This window comes from Ixodes scapularis, unplaced genomic scaffold, assembly GCF_016920785.2.
Source record: "Ixodes scapularis isolate PalLabHiFi unplaced genomic scaffold, ASM1692078v2 PGA_scaffold2__306_contigs__length_199485367, whole genome shotgun sequence".
Lineage (NCBI taxonomy): Eukaryota > Metazoa > Arthropoda > Arachnida > Ixodida > Ixodidae > Ixodes > Ixodes scapularis.
In genome coordinates this window covers 94889057-94912693 of record NW_024609857.1, presented here as the reverse complement: position 1 = coordinate 94912693, position 23637 = coordinate 94889057, and the positions used below count along the sequence as shown (strand labels likewise).

General features: G+C 48.0%; 1 protein-coding gene across 1 annotated transcript; it reads left to right on the top strand.

Annotated features, from left to right (window-relative positions):
* The first annotated feature begins 220 nt into the window (after positions 1-220).
* Positions 221-1349, top strand: LOC121836553. Its single transcript, XM_042291480.1, has 2 exons — positions 221-1132; positions 1242-1349. The coding sequence occupies exons 1-2, from the start codon at positions 221-223 to the stop codon at positions 1347-1349; spliced, it is 1020 nt and encodes a 339-aa protein (XP_042147414.1).
* Positions 1350-23637: the final 22288 nt, after the last annotated feature.

Genomic DNA, 23637 nt, shown 5'->3' with positions numbered 1-23637 from the left:
AGCATGTGCTAAGAAGAAGATGAAGTGAGGCCACCGGCGCGAGCAGAGCTAGTTGGAACCGTTGATCGATGCAACATCAACCTTCAAGAGCCCTCCATATGTCTAGACTGTAAATATGTTGTATAAATCTCTTTGTAAACCGGAGTGATCTAAATTATCGAATATTTTGGTGCCGAAACCCGGGACTCCAGCGACAATACGAGATCAGCGAACAGCGAACATGGAGCGGCTCCAGACGAAAAGGTTGGTGACGCGAGCCGAAATTGAACATCTAAGCGAGGAGATCCAAGCGGCGGTGTCAATTGAGGATTTCAGGCCTCATCACGAAGAACGCCTCGCAGAAATAACGGACGAGCTGGATGTCCTGGCAAGGGAACTCAAGGAGCAAGATGCGCTCATCGAGGTCCACGTAAAGAGCGAGAACCTCGCCGAAGAATACAAGGCCGTCAGGGAGACACAAAGTGTGATCACCCGAATGCGGACACGTCTTCGACGCCTAGAGACAAGGACATCGTCATCTATCGAGAGCAGGGTCACCGAGACCACAGAACGATCGACCACTCAAACCCAGAGCCGAGCTGGACAGCTTAAACTTCCAAAGCTCGAACTCCAACGGTTTGATGGAGAGAAGTTGAATTGGCTTCCCTTCTGGGAGCAGTTCCGACAGGCGATCCACGACAACATCGAGCTCTCCGGCGTGGAGAAGTTTCTATACCTGCGGACTGTGCTGACGGGCAAGGCGGCGGCGGCGGTAAGCGGCATTCAAGCAACGGAGAGCAGCTACGCTTATGCCGTGGAGCTTCTAAAAGAAAGATTTGGCAAGAAAGACGTCCTTGTTCAAGAACACCTCACGCAGCTGCTGAACCTGCCAAAAGTGAAGGCGCTGAGTGACGTCGGAGCCCTCCGTCGTTTACATGATCACGTTCATTGCAACATCGCTTCGCTGAGGACTCTGGGCATCGACTCTGACAGCTACGGGGCAATGTTGTGTGCTGCGTTGTTCTGCGTCCTGCCCGCTGACTGGGCCGTGGACTTCTACAAGAGTCAGAGTACTAGTAATGAAACACCGGAAAGCTCAAATCTTGAGGCTGTCCTGCGATCAATGCGTGTAGAGCTGGATAGCAGAGAGAAGGTACACGACGGCAGTACACGGGACCAACCGCAACCTCTGAAAATACACAGCGACAGAGATCGATCAAGCGACAATCTCCGAGGAAAGGGGTCTGCTGCTTCCCTCGCAGTTGGTGCCAAACCCTCAAACGACGGGTGCCCTCTTTGTTCCTCCGAATTACATGAAGCGCCGCAATGTAACTCTGCGATTCCGATCGAAGAAAAGAAGAGACGGCTAAGGAGCGAAGGGAGGTGTTACAGATGCGCGAAGCGAGGACACACCTCAAAAGAATGTCGAAATCGGTTCCTTCGCTGCGACAAATGTGGCCGACGCCATATCACTCCACTTTGTGGTACGTCACCTCCGTCTTATCAAGGAGCGACCGACACTACCGAGCTCCACTCCCTGGCGTCTTTGAATGCCATCAACAAGAACGCCGTAATGCTACAAACGGCTCAAGTATGGGTAGACGGACGAGACCGGAAGCGTCTTGCTCGCTGTCTGTTTGACGGAGGCAGCCAACGTTCGTTCGTCACCGAGCAGCTCTCACGAGAGCTGAGGTTGGAAGTGATCGGCGAGGAGGAGGTGACCATCTATTCGTTTGGCAGAACAGCCGGTGGAACTACGAGAAAACGTCGGCTAGTGCGACTTTGGTTGCGAAGCCAATACAGCCGCAAAGAACACTGCTTGGAAGCCCTTGAAATAGAAAACATCTGTTCTGACCAGTTGGTGCTTCCCGGCAACGTGGTTGACCTTGCTGGCGTGGGAGAGCTAGAATTAGCCGATGTAACCCTTTCACCCTTCCTTAATTCCAAGCGGAGCATTGAAATCCTAGTGGGGGCAGATCACTATTGGAATATGGTGAGCGGGGAAGTCCGCAAGATACACGGATCCTTGGTCGCGCTGAAGACGGACTTTGGCTGGACACTGCAGGGCCCAGTTCCTCAGGTTTCTTCTGTGCTGTCCTGCACTACTGTGGCCGTCTTGAACACCGGCGTCGCAAAACCGACCTTGAGCCTCTCAAACGAACTTCGAGCCTTCTGGGAGTTGGAGAGCCTCGGAATCTCCGTGAACGACTCTCCGCGCGGAAAAGAGGAAGAACAAGTAAGAGAAGATTTCACTTCCTCCCTAGCTCTGGTCATGGGCCGTTATGAGGCAAACCTCCCGTGGAAGCCCCTAAATCGACCCCTAGAGAACAACGAAGCCGTTGCGCTACAGCGTCTAGACAAGTTGGTTCGGCGTTTAAAAGGCAACACCGAAAGACTGACGCAGTACGACTCAGCGATCCGTAGCTACCTGAAAGAAGGTTTTGCTGAAAAAGTGCCAGCAGGCGAGGTGGATAACACTTGGAAACGAGTTTACTACTTGCCTCATCGTGCTGTTTTTAGACCTGACAGTTCTACGACTAAGATACGCATCGTGTTTGATGCGTCTGCAAAGGCACCGGGCTGTCTGTCCCTCAACGATGCATTGTCTACGGGCCCAAGCCTCAATCCGGACCTGTTACAGCTGATCATCAACTTCCGACGTCCTGCGATTGCCTTCACCGCAGATATTGAGAAGGCCTTCTTACAGATTCTGATCAAGCAGGAGGATCGTGATGCCCTTCGCTTTTTGTGGTACGCACGTTCCCCTACAGAAGACTTCACAAGTTCGGAGATTGAAGCATGGCGCATGACGCGCGTCCCATTTGGTGCAACGAGCAGCCCTTTCATGCTGGCAGCGACTATCAAGCACCACCTGGCCAACGTCTCAGACGACTTGTCTGAGACTGCAAAAGTACTGGACGAATGCCTTTACGTGGACGACTTGATTGCTGGCACTGAAACGCTTGAAGAAGCTACAAACTTCTACAAGGAAGCCCAGCAAATATTGAGCGCAGCAGGAATGAAGCTCAGGAAGTGGAGTTCCAACAGCGAGACATTGCAACAACGATTTGACGAAGATGGGGTTGGAAGCCTCTCCTGTGATACTCCCACACCGAGGTCAGGTGTGACGCGTGTTTTGGGACTTAAGTGGAATAGAGAGAGGGACGAGCTTAAATACTCTTTAGAAAGCACGTTGGAGCTTCTGACAATCAACCGTGACACAAAACGCTTTGTACTGCAAGCATCAGCGAGAATTTTCGACCCCCTCGGCCTCCTCAGCCCAGTGACGATAACAGCCAAGATGTTATTTCAAGAACTTTGGGCACTTGGGCTGGACTGGGACACTCCGCTACCTGCAAGCGTAAGTCTGAGATGGAGCAACTGGATAAAAGCTCTGCATCATCTCGAGGACATTTCGATCCCTCGTCGCTATGCTGCATACGGCGGTCGAACTGAGCTGCATGTCTTCACGGACGCTAGCCCCCAGGCATATGGGACAGTCGCGTATTTGCGTAGTGACTGTGATAACCAGACGACAGTGACCCTCGTTATGGCCAAGACGCGCGTTGCGCCAGTAAAGACCTTGACTCTACCGAGACTGGAACTGATGGGAGCGTTGCTGGGCGCTCGACTTTGTGCCTACTTTAAGGGAGTTTTTAAGTCGGATCTCTCAGAAGTGACGCTGTGGACAGACTCAATGATTGCTCTACACTGGGTAAAGGGCCTGGCTACTCAATGGAAACCATTCGTGGCAAACCGAGTTATGGAGATTCAACAAAGGACAGATCCCAGTAACTGGAGACACTGCCCTGGAGCTGAGAACCCGGCGGATTTACTAACCAGGGGCGTCCCTCCGGACTGTCTACAGAAGTGTGACCTATGGTGGAAAGGACCAAAGTGGCTGGCAGAGTCACCCACATGTTGGCCTACTATGCCCATTGGTAGCCAAGATACCGCAGCCAATGAAGAAAGAAGAACTTCAGAACTAACTGTGAGCCACACTGCTACGAGCTCCTGTACGCCTGTGGTAAACATCGGAAAGTTTGGAGAATTGAATCGCCTACAACGGGTCACTGCTTGGGTGCTACGTTTTGTCAATAATTGTAGACACACGAAAGAGAATTTCCAGGGTCCACTCAAACCTGAAGAGATAAGGGAGGCACGTCTTAGGCTGCTCCTTCAAGTTCAAAGGGAAGCCTTTGAGGATGAACTAAACCAACTAGAACGAGGCGAACAGTGCAGTGGCTCGTCAGACCTGCGCACTTTGAATGTATTTATAGATGACAGAGGGCTGCTACGACTGAGAGGACGCCTACAACATTCAGACCTCGGTTATGAGACGGCACATCCTGTCGTTTTGCCTTCGACTCACCACTTTGTGGAACTACTGATTTTTAGCACACATCGACGGCTGCTACATGCAGGGTGCATGGACACTCTAACTCAGCTGCGTGAGACGTTCTGGATTATACGAGCTCGACAAGTAGTTAAGAAGGCCTTGAGCCGTTGTCTTGTCTGCAGAAGGATGAGCAGCAAGAGTGCGACTGAACCAGTCGCGCCGCTTCCACGAGACCGAGTGTTGGAGGCGGACCCTTTTGCAGTCACGGGGCTCGACTTCGCCGGACCTGTCCTCACCAAGGACGAAGGCAAGATAAAGAAATCATACATTCTGCTACTGACCTGCGCAGTCACTAGAGCAATACATCTGGAGGTGGTGAGCGACTTGTCTACAGCTAGTTTCCTTTTGGCATTTCGTCGCTTTGTGGCCCGTCGCGGACTATGCCACACGATCTACTCTGATAATGCACAGACTTTCCACCGAGCGTCTGCTGAATTCAGAAAGATATGGAAAACAATGAGAGAACAGGAGTCACTCAACTACCTGTCCAGTCAAGGCATCAACTGGAAATTCATCGCTCCACGAGCGGCTTGGTGGGGCGGGTTTTGGGAGCGAATGGTTCGATCAGTTAAGACCCCTCTGAAAAAGGTTCTGGGGTGCAGTTACGTAACTTATGAAGAGCTGAGCACCATATTGACGGAGATAGAGGCTGTAATTAATTCTCGACCTTTGACCTCCATCTCCTCTGACCCGAACGAACCAGAACCATTGACACCCGCACATTTCCTTGTCGGTAAACGACTGACTTCTTTGCCAACTCGTGGAGGAGAGCCAATGTTGTCATCAGCCAACGATCTAACTCGCCGTTGGAAGTACCGTGAGATGCTATCGACCACCCTATGGAAGCGCTGGCGCCAGGAATATCTCTGTACCTTAAGGTCATTTCATCACAGCACACCGGCAGCCTCGAGTAATTTACGGGTGAATGACTTGGTGCTACTGCATGACGACTTCCATCCGCGACAAACCTGGAAAACTGGCCGCGTCGTGCAAGTGTTCCCGGGACGAGACGGCCACGTCCGATCCTGCGTGGTCCGTTTGTCAGGAGGAACAACGATTAGACGTCCCATTCAACTGTTACATCAACTGGAAGCTCATAACGAATGAGCAATGCTCATTCGGCGGGGAGGATATTAAATATTGAGGACATTTCTCGCTAAATGTGGATACGCGCCCGACTACACATCTCACAGGAAAAGAAGACCAAGGAGCATGTGCTAAGAAGAAGATGAAGTGAGGCCACCGGCGCGAGCAGAGCTAGTTGGAACCGTTGATCGATGCAACATCAACCTTCAAGAGCCCTCCATATGTCTAGACTGTAAATATGTTGTATAAATCTCTTTGTAAACCGGAGTGATCTAAATTATCGAATATCATCAGTGACGATGACTATGTGGATGCCGGTGACGTCATCAGTGATGATGACGATGACAATGTGGATGCCGGTGACGTCATCAGTGATGATGACGATGACGATGCGGATGCCGGTGACGTCATCAGTGATGATGACGATGACGATGTGGATGCCGGTGGCGTCATCAGTGATGACGACGATGACGATGTGGATGCCGGTGACGTTACCGACATCCGCATCGTCATCGTCATCATCACTGATGACGTCATCAGTGACGTCACTGATGTCGTCACCGGCATCCGCATCGTCATCATCACTGATGACGTCACGGACATTCGCATCGTCATCGTCATCATCACTGGTGAAGTCATCAGTGACGTCACTAATGACGTCATCGGTACCCGCATCTTCATCGTCACTGATGACATCATCAGTGACGTCAGTGATGACATCATCGGCATTGGGGGTCACGTGACCCCCAAGGTCACGTGACCCCCCCCCCCTGGTTAGTCTAACCCCCCCCCCCCCCCCCAGCGCCCTTCCCTCCTCCTCCTCAAGAGCTGCGCTCTAATTCGGCGTTACAGGGAGTTGTAAGCGGCTTTCACTTTTTTGAACCCTTCTCGTTTGAACCCATTCGCAAAACGCCCTTCTCGTTTTAACCTTTCGCGTTTCGACCCTTTCTTATTTATACCCGTCTCATTTGAACCCATTCTCATTTGAACCCTTCTCGTCTGAACCCATTCGCAAAACGCCCTTCGTGGTTTAACCTTTCGCGTTTCGACCCTTTCTCATTTGAACCCGTTGTCATTTGAACACCGTAGTGAGGTGTAGAAAAGGAAAAACAGTTGAGGATGAAGGTTGAAGATGAAGCGAAGCGGCACCATCTCTTGCATAGCACATGAAACAATTTTCCTTACGCCTGCGTGCCACCCCGAGTCTGTTGACGTAGCTACGTGGTCACATGGTGACGTGGTTTCAAAAGTGCTAGCGCAGATTCGGTACTTCATTTCTCTTCTGTCGCTGTATGTCGTTAAGATATCGTCGTGTGGAGCAGATGGATCATTGTGCTAGTCGTGTGTTATTGCTTGTAATGGACGATTCGGGTGGTCATTTTCATTGAATAAAAGTTTTCCCATATCTTCGGCAAGGGCGTTCGCGTGGTCAAAGGCTGGCGGGTGCAGGCTTTTCGGGTCGCGCTTCTCAGGCGTGTACTGGCAATTTACCAGCAGAAGTTTTCCAGAGCCCCAAGAGGTCGGGCAGCTTGTCTGCCAGACTGTATCAGGCATCGTCACATTCGAATCGGGATAGGGAACCAAACGAAACAATGCTCGCTGAGGCGGCAAATAGAGGGTTCGAGTGGCAAACGAAGCCATCGAGACAGGCACCCTGTTGTGCTCTGAGACAAGATAGCAAAAATAACGAAGAGAAAGATAATTTATGTTTCAAAGAAAGAACATTTTTGGAAGAATTTATCCAGCCTGAGCAAGGTGTGTTTGCTCTGAGACACAGGCTGCATCATACATCACTTTATTTTACAGCTCTGCAATAACAAGTTATTACACCGCTAAAAAAAAAAAAAAGTATGCATAGTGATGCAGTTTGAAACTTTAACACGCATTACAATTTCAAGGAGGGTGGGTGCAATACGAAGACTGAGGATTCCAAAAATGGTACTAGAGAGTTTTAGTAGATCGTTCCGGTAGCCCTGATAACGATACTATGCATGCGCAAGGGAGGTGGTGGCGGAGTATCGGGTATCGTTATCGGAGTCATGGGAACGATCTACTGAAACTCTACTAACAGTAAACAGAATATGGAAAGCGACGCTGGCAAGCCTCCGTGGCAACAGTTAATCGATAATCCAAGCAAAGTTTTTTTTAAATTTGACGCGCGTGCGGGCAGCACCACACTGATTTATACATCTGCCCTTTCATTGATTTTATATTTTAATATTCTGTCAGCTGTACGGGCTGTGGTAATGCCAATATTTTGAAAAGTTTTGTGAAGCCGCTTCTGTTTACACACATCTCAAAGAGTCGTAATTTATGTTGTTGGCGTATGCAGCGTGCTCATGGTACCATAGAATGATCGAAGAAGAAGTTAACATAGCTCACTCGCGACCCAGTCAAATAAAAACGCCAATTCATTGTCCTTTGCATTTGGGTGGAGAGGGTCACGTGATGCGCCGCTGGCGCGTTTTTGGTCGCCGGTGCCACAGGCAAGGGCTCGAAGACAATTAATTACCCGAATTCTCTATAAATACCGCAGAAAGATTGCGAGATCACGATATTGGATTAATTTGGGTTCGAAATGAGAGGTTAAAATGAGAAAAGTCTTTCTAGCAGTGGTAAAAACCAGAAAGTATGTTTTGAGAAAATTTGAAATGAGAAAGGTTAAAATGAGAAAAGTCATTTTTAGAAGGGTCAAAACCCAAAAGTTTTTTTGAGAACGGTTTAAATGAGAAAGGGAGAAACGCGAAAGTTGTTTTGCGCTGGGTTGAAATGAGGAGGTAAAAACGAGAAGGTAGAAATGCGAACGGGTTTAAATGAGAACCACCCGAACAGATCCACTGACTGACCTCAGGAGGCTCATAACGTCATAATTAGGGTGGTTCAAGTCGCCATGCTTGATCTAAAGTGGACCGTAAAAATCGACGCCTGCACGTAGGTCTCTAAACTTTTCGTCAAAGGTGTAATTCACAGGTCGGTTTTTCTTGTAAAATTACAAAGCGTTGCTCTCTTTCCGTAAGAAATAAGGCCAAGAAACTCGCCAGTGTCTACGGCGGGCAGCAACCCAGACGACAGGGGTCCAGTAGCGGGGTGTGTTTGGCGTTCATATTGATAATGGTGCTACCTTCCTATCGCGACGGCTCGCGACCACCCTGGTTCATTAAAATGAATATAATCTTTTTGAAATGTACCTTCGGTTTAAAAATAAATACGAACAATAAAAGCAAAACTTAAAGTGAAAAAACGCGTCTGCATAAAGGCGGCGCTATAGCTGCTAACGGATTTCGTCTGCGTGTCGTCTGCTATCTTTCGCTGGTCGGCCGCACCATAGAGTTATTATAATGTACGCTAGAGGTTCAAGTGGCGCTAGTGTGCTGACGCAAATCGAAGCAGACAGCAACCAGTCGGTACTCTGACTTCCGGTAATGCATTTCTATGGGAAAAAGTGAGTGAATTTTCTCACTGCGCTCGATCATAAGAGCAAATATGCCGAATAATTCGTACGTACTAGGTAGCTTGGGACATTTCTCAGTCGGGCCGACAAAATAATTGGTCAGTTACGGCGTTTTTCTTTCAAATTCATCGCATTAAAAGCGGTGCTAAAACGGCTTCGTACGTGTATTTATCTGCAATGTCGGACACTGTTAGCGCGAACACGACGTCGGCGCTTTTTAGCATGAGAAACATACGTACTAAACGAACGAGGGACATCTGAAAATTAAGGGAGACGGCAAGAACTACGCAGTAACACTGGATCAGTAACTACCCGTGCATGTACGTTCAAAATCGATTAAAAACCCCCTAATAGATTCCGATTTTCAATAAGTACTGCTTTATTCCTTGTGCTCTCTGTGAAAATACTTATTCTACCTTCAAAACATCACCCGCACGCCCGAAATCTTTAACAATTGTTCTCAAAGATTTATCGGGCACAAGTGACCAATAAAAGCTGCCCGGCAGAGAAAACAATACGAAGAGACACCTTTCATAGCCCACGTACTTTATTGTTTACGTTTTGAATGTTTTTATTCGCTCATGCACGACGGGGTCATTTTCATACAGTGACAGGACTGGCATATTATCAATATATAAGCGTCACCGGAATGCTGGCGAGCCTTGAACACACTCTATATTTTTTTCGATTGAAATTTTGCTTTGAATCGTCGCTTGTTTTTACACACTTGCTGCGGAACACATGTTTGGGACTGAAATGTAGCGAAGGTAAACATCGTCCATCGATGAAGAAAGATGCGCTAACTAAAGCAATTACACTTTTACAATGTTAATCAGGGTACATACTATTCGGCACGACCCAAATAACCAAAGTGTTCCATGTTATTTTTTGGCGAAGAGACAAAATGCACGCTCGTTTTCTCATAGGAATGCACAGGAGCACCGCGAAAGTAGACTGGTTGCTGTCTGCTTCAATTTGCGTCACGGAAGTCGCATCGACACTAGCGCCAGTTGAACCTATAGACCTTTTCTGTTTACTCTCGTCCCCAGCCACCTAATAGGCGTATCCGGTATGGGCGACGAAAAAATAATCCAACGTTTCAACCTGCAAATAGTAAAAAAATAAAGGGGAGGCAAAAAGAAAAAGTGTGACGGTTACGCTTATATCCTAAATGCCTTCTATTGGCGTGGCAAAGGCAAAACCATGTTTTCGCCCATACTGGAAGTGACGTCAATTCAAGATGGCGGCGCACTTGCAGAAAAGTTCTATAGCGTACATTATAATAACTCTATGGCCCGCACCCACTGATCTCTATGTCTACTTGCTGGATCGCGTTTGACCAGCTCCGCCTATGGACAAAAATGCGGCCACGGTCGGCCATCTTTTTGGTAGAGTTATATTATCTCTAGCCATGATAGTAATATGGCGGACAGTGCAATGACGGCAGGCTGCCATAATATAGCTGTGGACCTAGTACACTGTACCGTGGGTGATATTTCGTGCTTGATTGAAGTTGTTCGACGAAGCAGATTCTTGAAACCCGGCGTGAACGGTAACCTCATCTTTGAGGACACGGCAAAAGTTCTACGAAAGCGCAGCACCGGGGGAAAGCAGCGCAGCTCGCATCGAGAGCAGACTCCGTACCGGCGTCTGCTATCGATGCATCTTTCGATGCGATTTTCGATGCGTGCTGTGCTGCTTTTCCCCCGGTGCTGCGATTTCGTGAAACTTTCACCGGGTCCTCAAAGATTGGGCTACCATTCACGCCGAGTTTCAAAAACATATTTCGTCAAACAATTTCAATCAAGCACAAAATATCACTCACGCTATTTTGATGGCAGCCTGCCACCACAACTGCCACAACGCTGTCTGCCATGGATGGATGATAGTGGCTCAGAGCCGTGTATTGAGAGAGTTTGGTCAATGGGAGGTACGGGCAGAGCCAGGGCGTGCGCCAGACTCGGAAAGGGGGCTTGGCATGCTCTCTTGACCAACCAGAAACCGAAATGAATCCCCTAGCGGTGGTAGCGAGAAACAGTTCTGACCAAAGGTATATGTTCGTATATGGTTTTAATAAGCGCTTAACAGTGAAGTGTAGTGACTCTTTGTGGTTGAAAATTGGGTGCACGTGTTGTTTTGATCATGATCATGCAGAAAGATGTAAGAAACGAATGCGCCGCTCAACTCTGTTTTGCTCGAACAGAGCTTGACCGCTCGGACGGCATATTCCCGGCCCTCAACGCTTGGCGTAAGGATTATGTCAATCGTTCTGCTAGTCGCACTCTTCCACCATCATTTTGGATGAGCGTAATTGAAACATCACGTGTACCATATTTTCAGTCACTGAGAGTCACTCCGATGCACTTATCAGGTTTGTTTCTCGCGACCACCGCCAGGGTATTATTTCCGGCTTCTGGTTGGTCACATTCGAATTTCTGAAGACGCCCTGAAACACGCCCAGACCACTTTCGGCCAATGGCGCCTCCTCATTTGTCTATACTTCCCAACGAATGGCCAAACTCTCTACATATACGGCTCTGTAGTGGCTGCAGCAGCTGTACCTTGGCTAAAGGTAATATAACTCTACCAAAAAGATGGCCGCCAGTGGCCGCATCCGCGGAGCGGGCAAACATGATCCAGCAATTGTCATAGAGATCAGTGGCCACAACTTCAGGCGCTGCTCCCGACGCCATCTATCAATAGGAACGCCAAACACACCGCGCTACTTGACTTGGTCGTCTGGGTCGCCACCCGCCGTAGACCCTGACTGAGTCTCTTGGCTCTATTTTTTTACTAAAAGAGAACTACGCTTTGTAATTTTACAAGAAAAAACCGACCTGTGAATACACCTTTGACGAAAAGTTAAAGGAGCGACGCAACAATTTTTGTACTTTGCGCAAATACCGCTTAAAACGGATCCATAACGCTAATGACCTATGAAACACGCGTTCGTTCTTCACCCCACACAATAGAAGTCCCAGAAAAAAATTTAAGAAAAACGAGCAGCGTTCACCCCCTCAACTCGCAGCCAGAACAAGCGGCCACGTGATCTGGAGCCGATTATATGCCGCCAGTGTTGATCATAGCCACGCGCTGGGGTTGGCAAAGCGCAGGACACGCGCTGAGTTCCAGACATTGTTATGGCTCGGCTGTTGTCGTCGTTGCAGCGATTGGACACGGGTCACAACCTGAATGCTTCTCGAGCTAGCAATTGTTACGAGCCCAAGTCGAGCGCCCACGCAATGCTCGGGTCCAATCTATGAACCGCATTCAAATATCGTCACTTGGGTGTACTGCGATCCCCGAGTTACGTCATCGAATTTTGCAAAGGAGAGATTGAATGAAAATGATCGCTTTTGTCCTTGATATTACACCGCAACAAAGGAGTTTCTTGGCCAATGGAGTTGCGTGCGAGTATCCTTGAGTCCCAGGTGTGCCAGCAAGCTCGTGTAAAAAGAAAAACATTCCAATTGAATATCGTTGCACAGCTCCTTTAAGATGGCTACGTGCAGGCGTCGATTTTTACGATCCATTTTAGATCGAGCCTGGTGATTTGAACCACCCTATAGATTGGACGGCGATGTCAGCAGCGCCAGCTGCAAATTCTGACGAGGAAGTTACCCTGTAAGTGATGACGTCACAACATGGTGCAGTGCTCCATACAAACCGTTGCTAGGGCCGCTGTTGTGGACAAATACATATGGGCTGGTGTGTGACGCTAAAATTTGTCTCATAAAAAAGTGAATAATTTTTGTGAGCATTGTGTCTTCTGAGTATCTAATTATTAAGACTTTTTCTATCGTCTCAACTCCATAAAATAAAAATAAAAGGCCGTAATAAAGTTTCATAGCTGCTTTTGTAATGCTAGCAGACGACACGATTGCTTCGCGGGTTTAGTGGTTCTTTCTGAGGGAGTACGCGACGGCGTTAAAATAAGTTTGCGACGTGCGACGAAACCGTCTATTCTCGGGGTCAACTTTCTTTGGTATTTTGGAAGCGAAGAGTGCCTGTGCAGAGCTTCGATCGACGCTCGAGCTGCGCGAGTGCGCAAAATCATGCCCGTGGAGCCTTTCACAATATTTGATAAGAGTGAAAACACTAGTGAGACAAATCACGTACGACGACGACGTGAAGCGTACCAACGTGTAAATGCAGGCCAGCACACGTTTCAAGGAGTTCTGGCGGCACAGAAGTTGCTTCAGGGCATATGTGTGTGATCTAACGAACTCTCCGTAACCGATATATAACTTACCTGTTCTTTTTATCCAGCTCTTCCGCTATTAAGGGTCTTACAGAAAACGGAAGAATTAGCAGAATTTTTTCTCGTTGTGATGATCACAAACAGGTACAAAACACACACCATATTGCGAGCCTGAAAAACGAAGTTTGGGGTCTCGAACCGATGTGAGTAAAACATTGCTCCTTCATGACGATGCACGTCAATTGCAAAATATAAAAGAGGGTCTGACACTGCTCTGATATCAGGTTCTAAACACTTCTCTCGCTGAATGTTTCGCAGATCTCTATACCTGTGATTTTCGATACAATTCGTTTTTGTAAACCTGATGAGTTTTCTTAGACATGTCTTGTTCCCAATAAATACAAAATGAAAATCGTATCGTTATGCAAACGAATCAAACTGTTGCAGACAACATACTTCAGTCATTCTGTACGCGTTCGTCGTCTGCTATACAGGCATCTCGAAACGTCTCCAGGACCGCAAGTTGCCGTCGCCAAGTATTTTAGAAACAGCCGATTCTCGGCAAACTGCCGTCGTGGTAAGGTGAAATCTAGGCATCCTATACCTTTTTTTTTTTTAGACGTTTAAGCTCCACGTCCAATTTTTGAACGATGTTTTTTTCGGGACGAAATCTAGTCCTATGTATTAGTCCAAAGAAACGCCTCTTCGCAACGGTTTGTTTGGAGCAGCGACTTGACAATTTACGGGGTCATATCAGTCATATTGACCCCAAGGAGGTTATAATGGGCAGGGGGTGGCGTCCCTATCCCCAATGCATGGAGCGAAGTGTAACGGAAGTAGGCGTGGCCACGAGCCGCAACGAGCATTTCTTGACCACTGGGAAGCCTAGTGAGTGGGCGCCGCCATTAATTTCGGTGCAAACAACCGCGTTGCGATGACATTTCCATGGCAACGCGACTGTGTGCACCGAAAGTAATGGCGGCACCCACTGTTATTTGAAACAGCGCTTAACGGGAGACTTTTAAACCGGTATGGTCGGAATTGGATGAGATTATTATAAACGAACGCCTGGTTACCCAGCAGAAAGTAAGTGACTATAATTGAGACGCTCTAGACGACGCACCGTGAAGGACTTGGAGGTGCGCAACGCATTTTTTAATAAACAGCAGCAGCAGATCGCACGAGCGCGCATGCAAGCCAGGAGCGCACAAAACAACGGGCTCGCGCTTCCAGTTCTGACTTCGCTCGCACATAATGTGGAACTAAGTATAAACACTCACTCTGCAAAGCATTTGCATCGTGGACACCCACGGCGGACGCCGACCGCATTGAAAGCTAGCCTCGTGAAGCAGGAGCAGATTAGAAAGCAGACGAACCGCCGGTGCGCTACCCCACGGCCTCGGGACGGGTGCGCAACGCAGTCTGGGAGTAAACGCATCTTCCGGCTTCACTCAGGCTGACGTCATGCTGGGTCCTGTCTGTTTAAACGTCCTTGTATTGACTAGAGCCACGCTTTTCCCTGTGCCGCCTCTCACTGTGGCTATGTTCCAAATCTTACCCGATTAACCTGCCCCCTACGTCAGCCGGTAATACCACGTGACATCCCGAGTAAACGATCCGCGACTCGATTTTGGAACGGCCAGGATAATCACCTGGATACTACGCGGATTGGCTTCGTCTTGGGCAACGGCAAAAAGGAAACACAGCAGCGATGGCAGAAAATTGCAGACGATCTTTTTGATCATGAAGAAAGCACCCGAAGAACGGTAATGTTAATGACGACGCGGTGTTTTTTGATGTTGATCCACCAGGCTCCATTACTCACCTTCGTTTTGAGCTGTAAATTGAGAACAAAATTACTTACTCCTTACAGCTAGACATAAAACAAATGTGTTTTTATTAATCAGCGCGATCGCTGCAATTCTAGTCACGGTGCCCTAAACGCATATATTCCACGCATTGTAATTTGCACCGATTATGTTTTGCAGAAATATATTCCACACGGTGTAGCGGTACAGCGCGAGGGTGCTTCCTTCAGAATGATATGAAACTCACGGTCGCTTTGACGCGAATGCCATTACAGTGAAATTTTCGAAGCCTTCACTGCTTTACAAACGTTATCCTCTCATTGCACACACTCTGGAGGAAACAAAAATGCTACATTATCATATACCGAGTTCCAACATTTTCGGCCTTGAACGTGAGAATACAGCTTTCCCTTAACGCCGAGGACGAGGATGCGGAGAAGCTCCTGTTTACGCTCGCACTCAGAATAACAAGTACACGTTCACGGGGAAGGTGGACGGTCTGGATGTAATGCAGTCAATTCCTGCGTTGACAACAGCAAATCGCAATAACTACACATGCTGCACCTAATTTTTTGTCATTTCGAACGTCCGCCACCAAAACCAACGGAGCAAGCGAGCTTAGACGGCTGTCGGCGCAGAAAGCAGACGACGAACAGATCACGTGACATATTTACTCGATTTGATCCGACTTTACCCTCCGATCGAGGAGGGTGGCGCGAGTAATTACTCCGGAGTAAACAACCCGCTTCTAGAACGCGAGTTCTGACGTCAACGAGTAAGCTCGAGTAAGTTTTGGAACGCCACGGTACGAAACTTTTACTCCGGAGTCGGATCGAGTAAATTTTGGAACACAGCCCATGATTGGTCACACGCGGTACCATAGCAACGAGCTGAGCTGGCTCGTAGCCTCGGTTTCCTTAGCAACGGAGTGACTACTCGTCACGTGACCTCGCAAGAGCCGTGATGTCACCGGTAAGATGGCAGCGCCCAGAGCTGGTGGATACGAGTTTGTTCGGTGCGCGGTAGTCGTAATGTACCGCTGCTTGCCGACGATTTCGGGCTTCTTCGTGCTCTCTGACGCAGGTATAACGTGAAGATCTGAAAGAATGTGACTTTATACCTTTCCGTGCAAAACCGCTCTGGATATTAGCACATGTGCGACAGCATCAGTCATATCGCCGTAGCGGTGTTCGGGTTCCTGGACGTGTTCGAGGATCGATAAGACATTTTGTATGCAATTTTCGCATACTCCTAGCCTTGTTTGAACGTTGGAATGTCTGAGAATCAATGCGAATTGTATGCGTCGCACGTTGGAGCTTGGGGAAGTTGTTTCAGCCCCAGGTAACCGCGTAATCACAAACTTTTAGCGAGGAAGCTCCTGCGATCTTTACGTTTTGTACTAATCAGCGATCTTACGATATAGCTTTTAGGATAACATTTTCGCATTTTCTTGCTTCCTTTGAATGTTGAAATTTCTGAGAATCGAAACGAAAGGTATACGTCGTGTGTAGGGCCTAGGGGAAGTTGTTTCAGCCCTGGGTCACCGAATAATCACAGCAACTTTAAGCGAGGAAGTGCCTGCGACCTTTAACCTTTTGTACTAATCGACGATTTTACGAATTGACAGTTCTGAAGATTTTGATATAACGTGCTTTCTTAGCAATATCTTGCATTTGATCGCAGTGTTTTTTTTTTTCTTTTTTTCAAGTGACAAGCTGGCGTTTGCTCAAATGACGTATATGAAATGACCTGCTCTATAAGAATGCATCAACACACACTATTAAATTTATATGCTCAGAGGTGTGTTCGTCTTTGTAATTAACAAGTTACAGACAATTATTTTTTACGAGTGTAATATTTATTTTATGTAGCTGGGCCCGTTTTGTACTCATTAATGTCCGTGTACTACGATGCTATCATCATGTGTGTATGGTTCTAAATGTCCTCTTTGCAATGCCTACAAAAGCCAAAATGACGTCAGCCGACCCCAACTCACGCATTTGACACGAAAACTGCGTCACTCGGACGTATGCGCTTGTCAACAATCAATTCGTCGATGAATATTTGAATTCGCGTTCGTGGCCAATGAGTGCACATGAGTGCACTTGCGAATGACAAGTTCTATGGTGTGCTTAAAAAGCACGGTGGAAGCTTGGGGTCATCGCACCGGTGCCCTAGCATGTCACGACCGCGTGATTCCACTGTTCTTTTTTTGAGTTGAGGATTAAAGCTAAGGAAGAAGAAGTTAAAGAATCATTTCATGGCCCTAGTGCCACTAAATAAGCTTATTTAGTGGCTCTACATGGCCCCTTTAACACGGGTATGCGTGCTACACCAGATAAAAATATTGACATTGTGGATGCCGGTAAACTTCCAGACGACCACTTGGCCTGTCGGCAAGAACACCTCATATCCGTCGTCCGTCTCTTTTGATGGCGTTAACAATCCTCTGTAGACCACCGTGCTGTCCTTCTTGGTTTAACCCCGTCGACTGTTCATCGCCCGAAACGAGGGTGATACTGTCGTTGACGTCGCTCCCCGCCAGTCGGTGAGATAATCTCATCTTGAATGAATGAATGATAGAGTTCCTCGGTATTCACAGCACCAAATGTATGTCAACCGGAACTACCTGCACCACAACCCCTGCCTGTGTATGCAGATGACGTTCGACAAGAACTTTCCAGGGTGCTGTTTTCAGAGAAAACATTGCAGGAGGCACTCGCCAAAATCAAGAACTCTTGCAGTCCTGGGCCAGATGGGGTCGCTCCCATTTGGTTTAAGCTGTTCTGCTCGCATGTTCTTCCAACCACATCCAAGTTACTTCAGGGTCTACTGGACAGTGGGGTCGTCCCAGAAGCATGGCAAGAAGCGCTGGTCACTCCACTCCACAAGGGAAAGGGGAAGCCAGTGGACGAGCCAAGGCACTACCGTCCGGTTTCAATCACCTCAATTGTTTGCCGGACATTTGAGAGGGTTGTTAACGCCCAACTTCTAGGCTACCTCGAAGAATCAAAATACCTCTCGGACAGTCAACACGGTTTTCGTAAGGGCCGCAGCTGTGAAACCGCCCTCTCAACCATAACACATTTTATTAGCGACAACATGGACAACCAAGGCACTTCGGATTTAATACAACTCGACCTTATCAACGCATTCGACACCCTGAACATTCAACTCCTGCTGGAGAAGCTCGCCCATGCTGGGGTACAGGGCTCCTTATTTACCTGGGTCTCTGGCTTCCTGCGTAATCGCAGTCAACGGGTTCTGTACCACGGCACACACTCTGCACGGACACCCATCTCGTCTGGTGTTCCGCAGGGTTCGGTCCTCGGTCCGACGCTGTTCCTGCTCTATGTGAACGACATGCCACGCAGTGAGAAGTGTCTTCTGGTGCAGTACGCGGACGATACGTCAATTGTGGCGTCAGTGTCATCACAATCTGACGCAGGTCACCTCCAACTGTATCTTGCTGAGGTTGAGGACTGGACCACAGCGCAACACCTTCGTCTCAGTACCTCCAAGATTGGTGTGATGCGTTTCACGAACAGTAAAAAACGCGACAAACCCTCTTACACTGCCGGAGGTGCTCCTCTTACTATTTCGGACCACCTGACTATATTGGGTGTCACCTTCTCGCGGAACTTGGACTTTTCCGCACACATTGCAACTGTTGTTGCAACTGCCCGGAGGACTTTGGGTTTTGTTTCTCGAGTGACAAGGCCGAGTGGACCGGCGGCACTGCGCACACTTTATACTGCCCTGGTCCTACCCTCGTTAGAATACTGCTGCGCAGTGTGGTCGCCTCCTCAACAACACCTCCTCGACCGCCTAGAAAGTGTACAGCGTCGTGCATCACGCATCACCTGTGCTCGGATCTCAGGCCATGCTGATATATCGTACCCCGCGAGGTTGAAGGTCCTTGGCTGGCGTCCTCTCGACCAGAGGCGAAGAATTTCGCGGGTCCGAGTGCTGTGCCATCTGCTCGACGGGTCACTTCCTGGCAACAGACTGTCCGCCCTCGTACGTGTCAGCAAAAGGACCGGGCAGCCTCAACCGCTCCGTGGCAGGACTCTGCGACACAGTGAATCATTGTTGCCTGCGGCTATCAGGGACTTTTTGTCCATGCCATTGGCTGCCCGTAGTCCTTTGCCCAGGGAGCCTGAGGAGTCCCAGGCTCTCTGTAGAGTCTTCGCAGGACAAATGTCTTCGAGTCAGGGTTAGGCGCCGCTCGCGCACTTGCGGTGGAGTGGGACGGAGGAGGGGTGGGGCTGGGCCTTTTGGGCCTCTTGCGACGTCTTGGGACCGGACGCACTGCTGCGGAGCTGGTCTTAGGGCGTCGCGGGGGGCTTGGGGGCCGGTCTTGCCTCTCTCCGTCCTACTCGGTTGCGGGTGTGAACTGTGCTCTAATCTAAACTGGCGCAAACTTTCAGCTTTCTCACCCTGTATTTAGCTTCATTGTCATTATTTTATTTCCTTGTCGCATCTTATCTTAGTTTTGTGGACGTCATTTTGTGACTCTTATGTACACGGCGGCAGGCAAGCAGGCGCACAGGCGTAAGGGTTTTAACCTCTCTGCTTCGCCTTGCACGCTGCCGTGTACGTGCCTGATCTGTGCAAAATAAATCAAATCAAATCAAATCAAAATGTATGGTGCTAAGCATACATTCTCTTACTATGGGGCAGTCGAGCAGCAGTCATGTCCCAAGGCAATCGTCCTGTCGTGGCCGGCGTAATCGGACTTTGTTCCATAGGAGCGAAGTGCGAAAGTACAAGGACAGTACGTTCGTCCCACGAAGCCGCCGCCATCCCGGCGGCGCGGAAAACCACTCGCCTTGTCCGTGCACGGTGCAAATCGTCTCATTTCACAGAAGAAACAGGCACCGCTCCTCCAGAGGCCCGTGCCGTACCGCCATGCAAAGCGTCTTTTAGGTCTTTTACCACTTTTCAATTAATGAATGGCGATATCAACTAGATAAAGGTTGCCGCCCGGCGTCGCTAGCAGTACGGTTACCATAGAAACCTCCCAGGCCCAAAATGGAGATCACTATAGGCGCTTCTGACTTTGTGTATCTAGATAATTTTGCGTCGTGTCGCTACTCTGGCAGCTACGCTGCCATATAGAGTGGCTCTAACTAGTCTTGACCCCGTGAGTGTGACGTTACTGAATGATCAATTTGAGTTGCTTCAATACCTTTACGCTTCTCGTCTTAACGGTCCAACGGCAGTCATCTTGAACAAGGCGTTAGTTCAACCAATAGATGGCGACACGCACCCGTGGGGTGGCCGAAACATTGGTTTAGAGTGGGATGGTTCGAGCACCATCACGTTCCCCTCGTGGCCTTGCTCGCGCCGCTGCCAGCTGTGCTCAGCTAGCTCAAGTAGCGTGGCCCATCAAACGGATGTATGCGAGAATGTCAGGCTGGGCATAAATTGTTCTCTGATATAGGGAGATGCGGTTCGGCGGTTGTAACGGGCTTTCGCAATAAATCTAACCAAGAAGGAATCAAATGTTGATTGACGTGTTAATACTCTATCAATGAAAATTTCTTCTGCAGGAATGCACGCGCAGTAGACTCAATCTTCCAAGACACCAGTGGAAGCGGACGTCAAGTAAACTGCTTCGCGATTTACAGTACTTACGTCACCATTTTAATGACGACTAAATAACGTCACGAAATATTGTGTTTCACGGGGTCCGGAAGATGTTGTAAAGGTTGTTACATTATAGTTCCCAGAAAACAAACGCCGTTGCAATATTTTCGGAAGTACCGACACACATAATGTTGTAAGTACAGGTTAGGAGGAATATGATGAAAATCATCAGAAGAAATAGGAAGACGTTTATTTGCAATGATGACGCTATTAATGAAGGGCGTTTAGTGACGGCAAGTTATGAGCGTTCGTGAATTTATAAGTTCACGTGATTGCTAACTATGGACATGCGTTTTTGTCGGGATCGAGATGGTGGTGCGGTGATGATCTGATATTGGACGACTCGTGGCAGACGAACAAGCAAGTTTCTTCTTAGCGAATGGTAAGTCTCCAGTGTCAAGCACAACACGTGGCTACCTACGTTTTCGACGTTTCAAACATTTACCGATTTCGACAAAAGTCCTGGCACCAGGGCTAACTTTCTGGAAAGACTCGAAGTCTTCCTTGAATCCAACGCCATCATGAGCAATAACTGAAAACGATCCACAATTCAGTCGGTGGGTGGCGAAACGTATCCGTATCTGCGGAGTCATGGGCGATGCGTACTCTAAAAGGCTGGAAGTTTACACGATGCCTGCCGCGACGTCCAAACACGTCATTGACGTTCTACGGTCTCTTTTACCTACTTTTGTTCTACCGAAAATACTTTTCTCTGATAACGCGCCAAATCTTGCTTCAAACAAAATAAACAAGTTTTTGAAGAAAAATAACCGGCATCAGGCATCACATTAGTGCACCATACCATCCTGCAACTAACGGGCATGCAAAACAGATGTTGTGCGAAACAAACAAACAAAAAAAAAACATTTTGAAGCTTACGGAAGAAGCAGTTCAGTGAAGAATCGCCAGGTTGTTGTTCCAGCCGCGCGCGACCGGTCTCATCTTACACGGTAAAAACACCCGTGGAAGCAATATTCGGCGGACGAAGAGCCACGCCCCTCAATCTCATGATACTATGGCTTACGAACGAAGATCGAGAGATTCCCAGATCGGGAGCAATTGCAGTTTATTCGGTCGAACAACTCGTCTACGTAAGGAATTTCAGCGGAAATCGGGCCTTCCATGTAAAACTTGAGTAGAAAAGCTTCTATGTTGGTTGACCAGAAGGTGTCATTTCTCTGAATACGTTGGATATCAGTGCCCTTGAGTGTAAATATAACTAAATCACAAAACTCTCTTTGTGTATTGTGTAACTGCCCTTGTATTTGATAGTAGAAGCTATGGTGGTGATTTGGACCTTTCACACTAGGCTCCTTTTTCTTATTTTTCGCCTCATACTCCTTTGCGGTTTAAGTATGCTTCAAGAATCTTTTGGAACGGGGACACTTTACGTCAACGAGGCCATTTGTTCCAAGTAGTCAATCAGGGAATTCTGCTAAAAATCCGTCCCTCCTATTAACGAATAAGCCGCACTTCTGCACAGCGCAGCTTTCCTGTTCCACTTACAGTTGTAAAGCAGCCTTCTCATTGATTCCACCATATTCTGTTGCGGGTGAAGAAAGTCTTTGGGTACACGATACTTGAAACAAGTCTGGCACTATACGTTGTGGTCACTGATTAGACACCCACTAATGTCGTCGTCCTTATAGAGCCTCATCATTTAATCATTACCTCGTCACCTCATATTGCTCTTCATCAAAAGTAAGTACAATAGGCTATCGCCATATTATAATCCAAGAATTGAAAAATTGAGTCGTTCAGTCCTTCAACAAGTTTATTACTTATACAATGTTATTACGTTACATTACCTCCAGACGATCGACGTCCATCGTCGATCTTCAAAGACTTATTTATACCTGTATATAAATTAGACGCACAAGGGGGGGGGGGGGGGGGGGGGTTCGGTGGCCGAGTGCATGGTCTAGCGCACACCACCACTTGAAGCGAAAGCTCGCGCTGCAGAAGCCACCCCGCCCCTGCCCGTTTCGATCTGGAAGAGCATCGTACCGGCGTGCGGTCGTGTATCACTACTGCGTGGTGCACGTTAAAGACCCCAGGTTTACGGTTGTACCGCACTGGCTAAATTGCTCATCTACAGCTGAGAGTCAGACGCCCACTAAGGTGTCTGACTTAGTGGGCGTCTTTTGGTGCCTTTTTTTAAACCAGCGCAAGCTCGCGCGTTCTCTCTTCTGAGATGGTTAGAACGGTCGCACATAAAAACCCCGTTTCTCCACCCGGCCGCTTCCTCCTCTCATTATGTGTAGTTGGTTATAACCAGGGATGGGCAGTATTTCAAATACAAGTATTTGAAATACGTATTTCAAATACTTTGTGTATTTTGCATTTGTATTTAATTCCAAATTGGGTAATGTATTTGATGTGTGTATTTAAATACTAAAACGTGGGTATTTCAAATATAATTGTAATTAAATACAATTTTGTGGGCGAAAATATATCCCTCAAATTTATTGTCACGACTCATTTTGCTCATCCTAATACGTGTCCAGAGCAGGAAGCAAACTACGTTCTGCGCCGAATGCAGTTTCTCTCAATCAAGCACAAGCGTCTAGTGACTGTGATTACGGTGCTAGTCCAGAGCAAGAATAGTGACGAAATCGACGTTCACAGGCAGACTGGCTAAATATGTGCCTGTGACAACTTGTGATGCTTTCCAGCCTGGTTTCCATCCATATTTTTGCCTGGAACATTCTAAATGCGCGGGTCGTCTAGATTTTCGTAACTGGTGCGAGTTGCAACAGTAAAAAATTCTCTAGCTAAATCTGCGCATCTTGGTCGCCTCGGTTCTTTGTTGGTCTATAACAAAATGTAATCGGCAAAAAAAGCTGCTTGAAGCTCTGTACTCTTTTCACCTATTACATCCAAGCTGATTAAATTTTTTTTGTGATTATATTTCTTTTACATTACTAGAGCCTCGCGCACTAACTCCCGAGTGTGCGATGCAAAATTAAAATGAGATACCCAGAAACCCGTTGCAGGTGCCCTGAAGTCGCTGACGCAAATTTTGAGGAATGTATTTGGACAAGTATTTGGAGGAGACCAA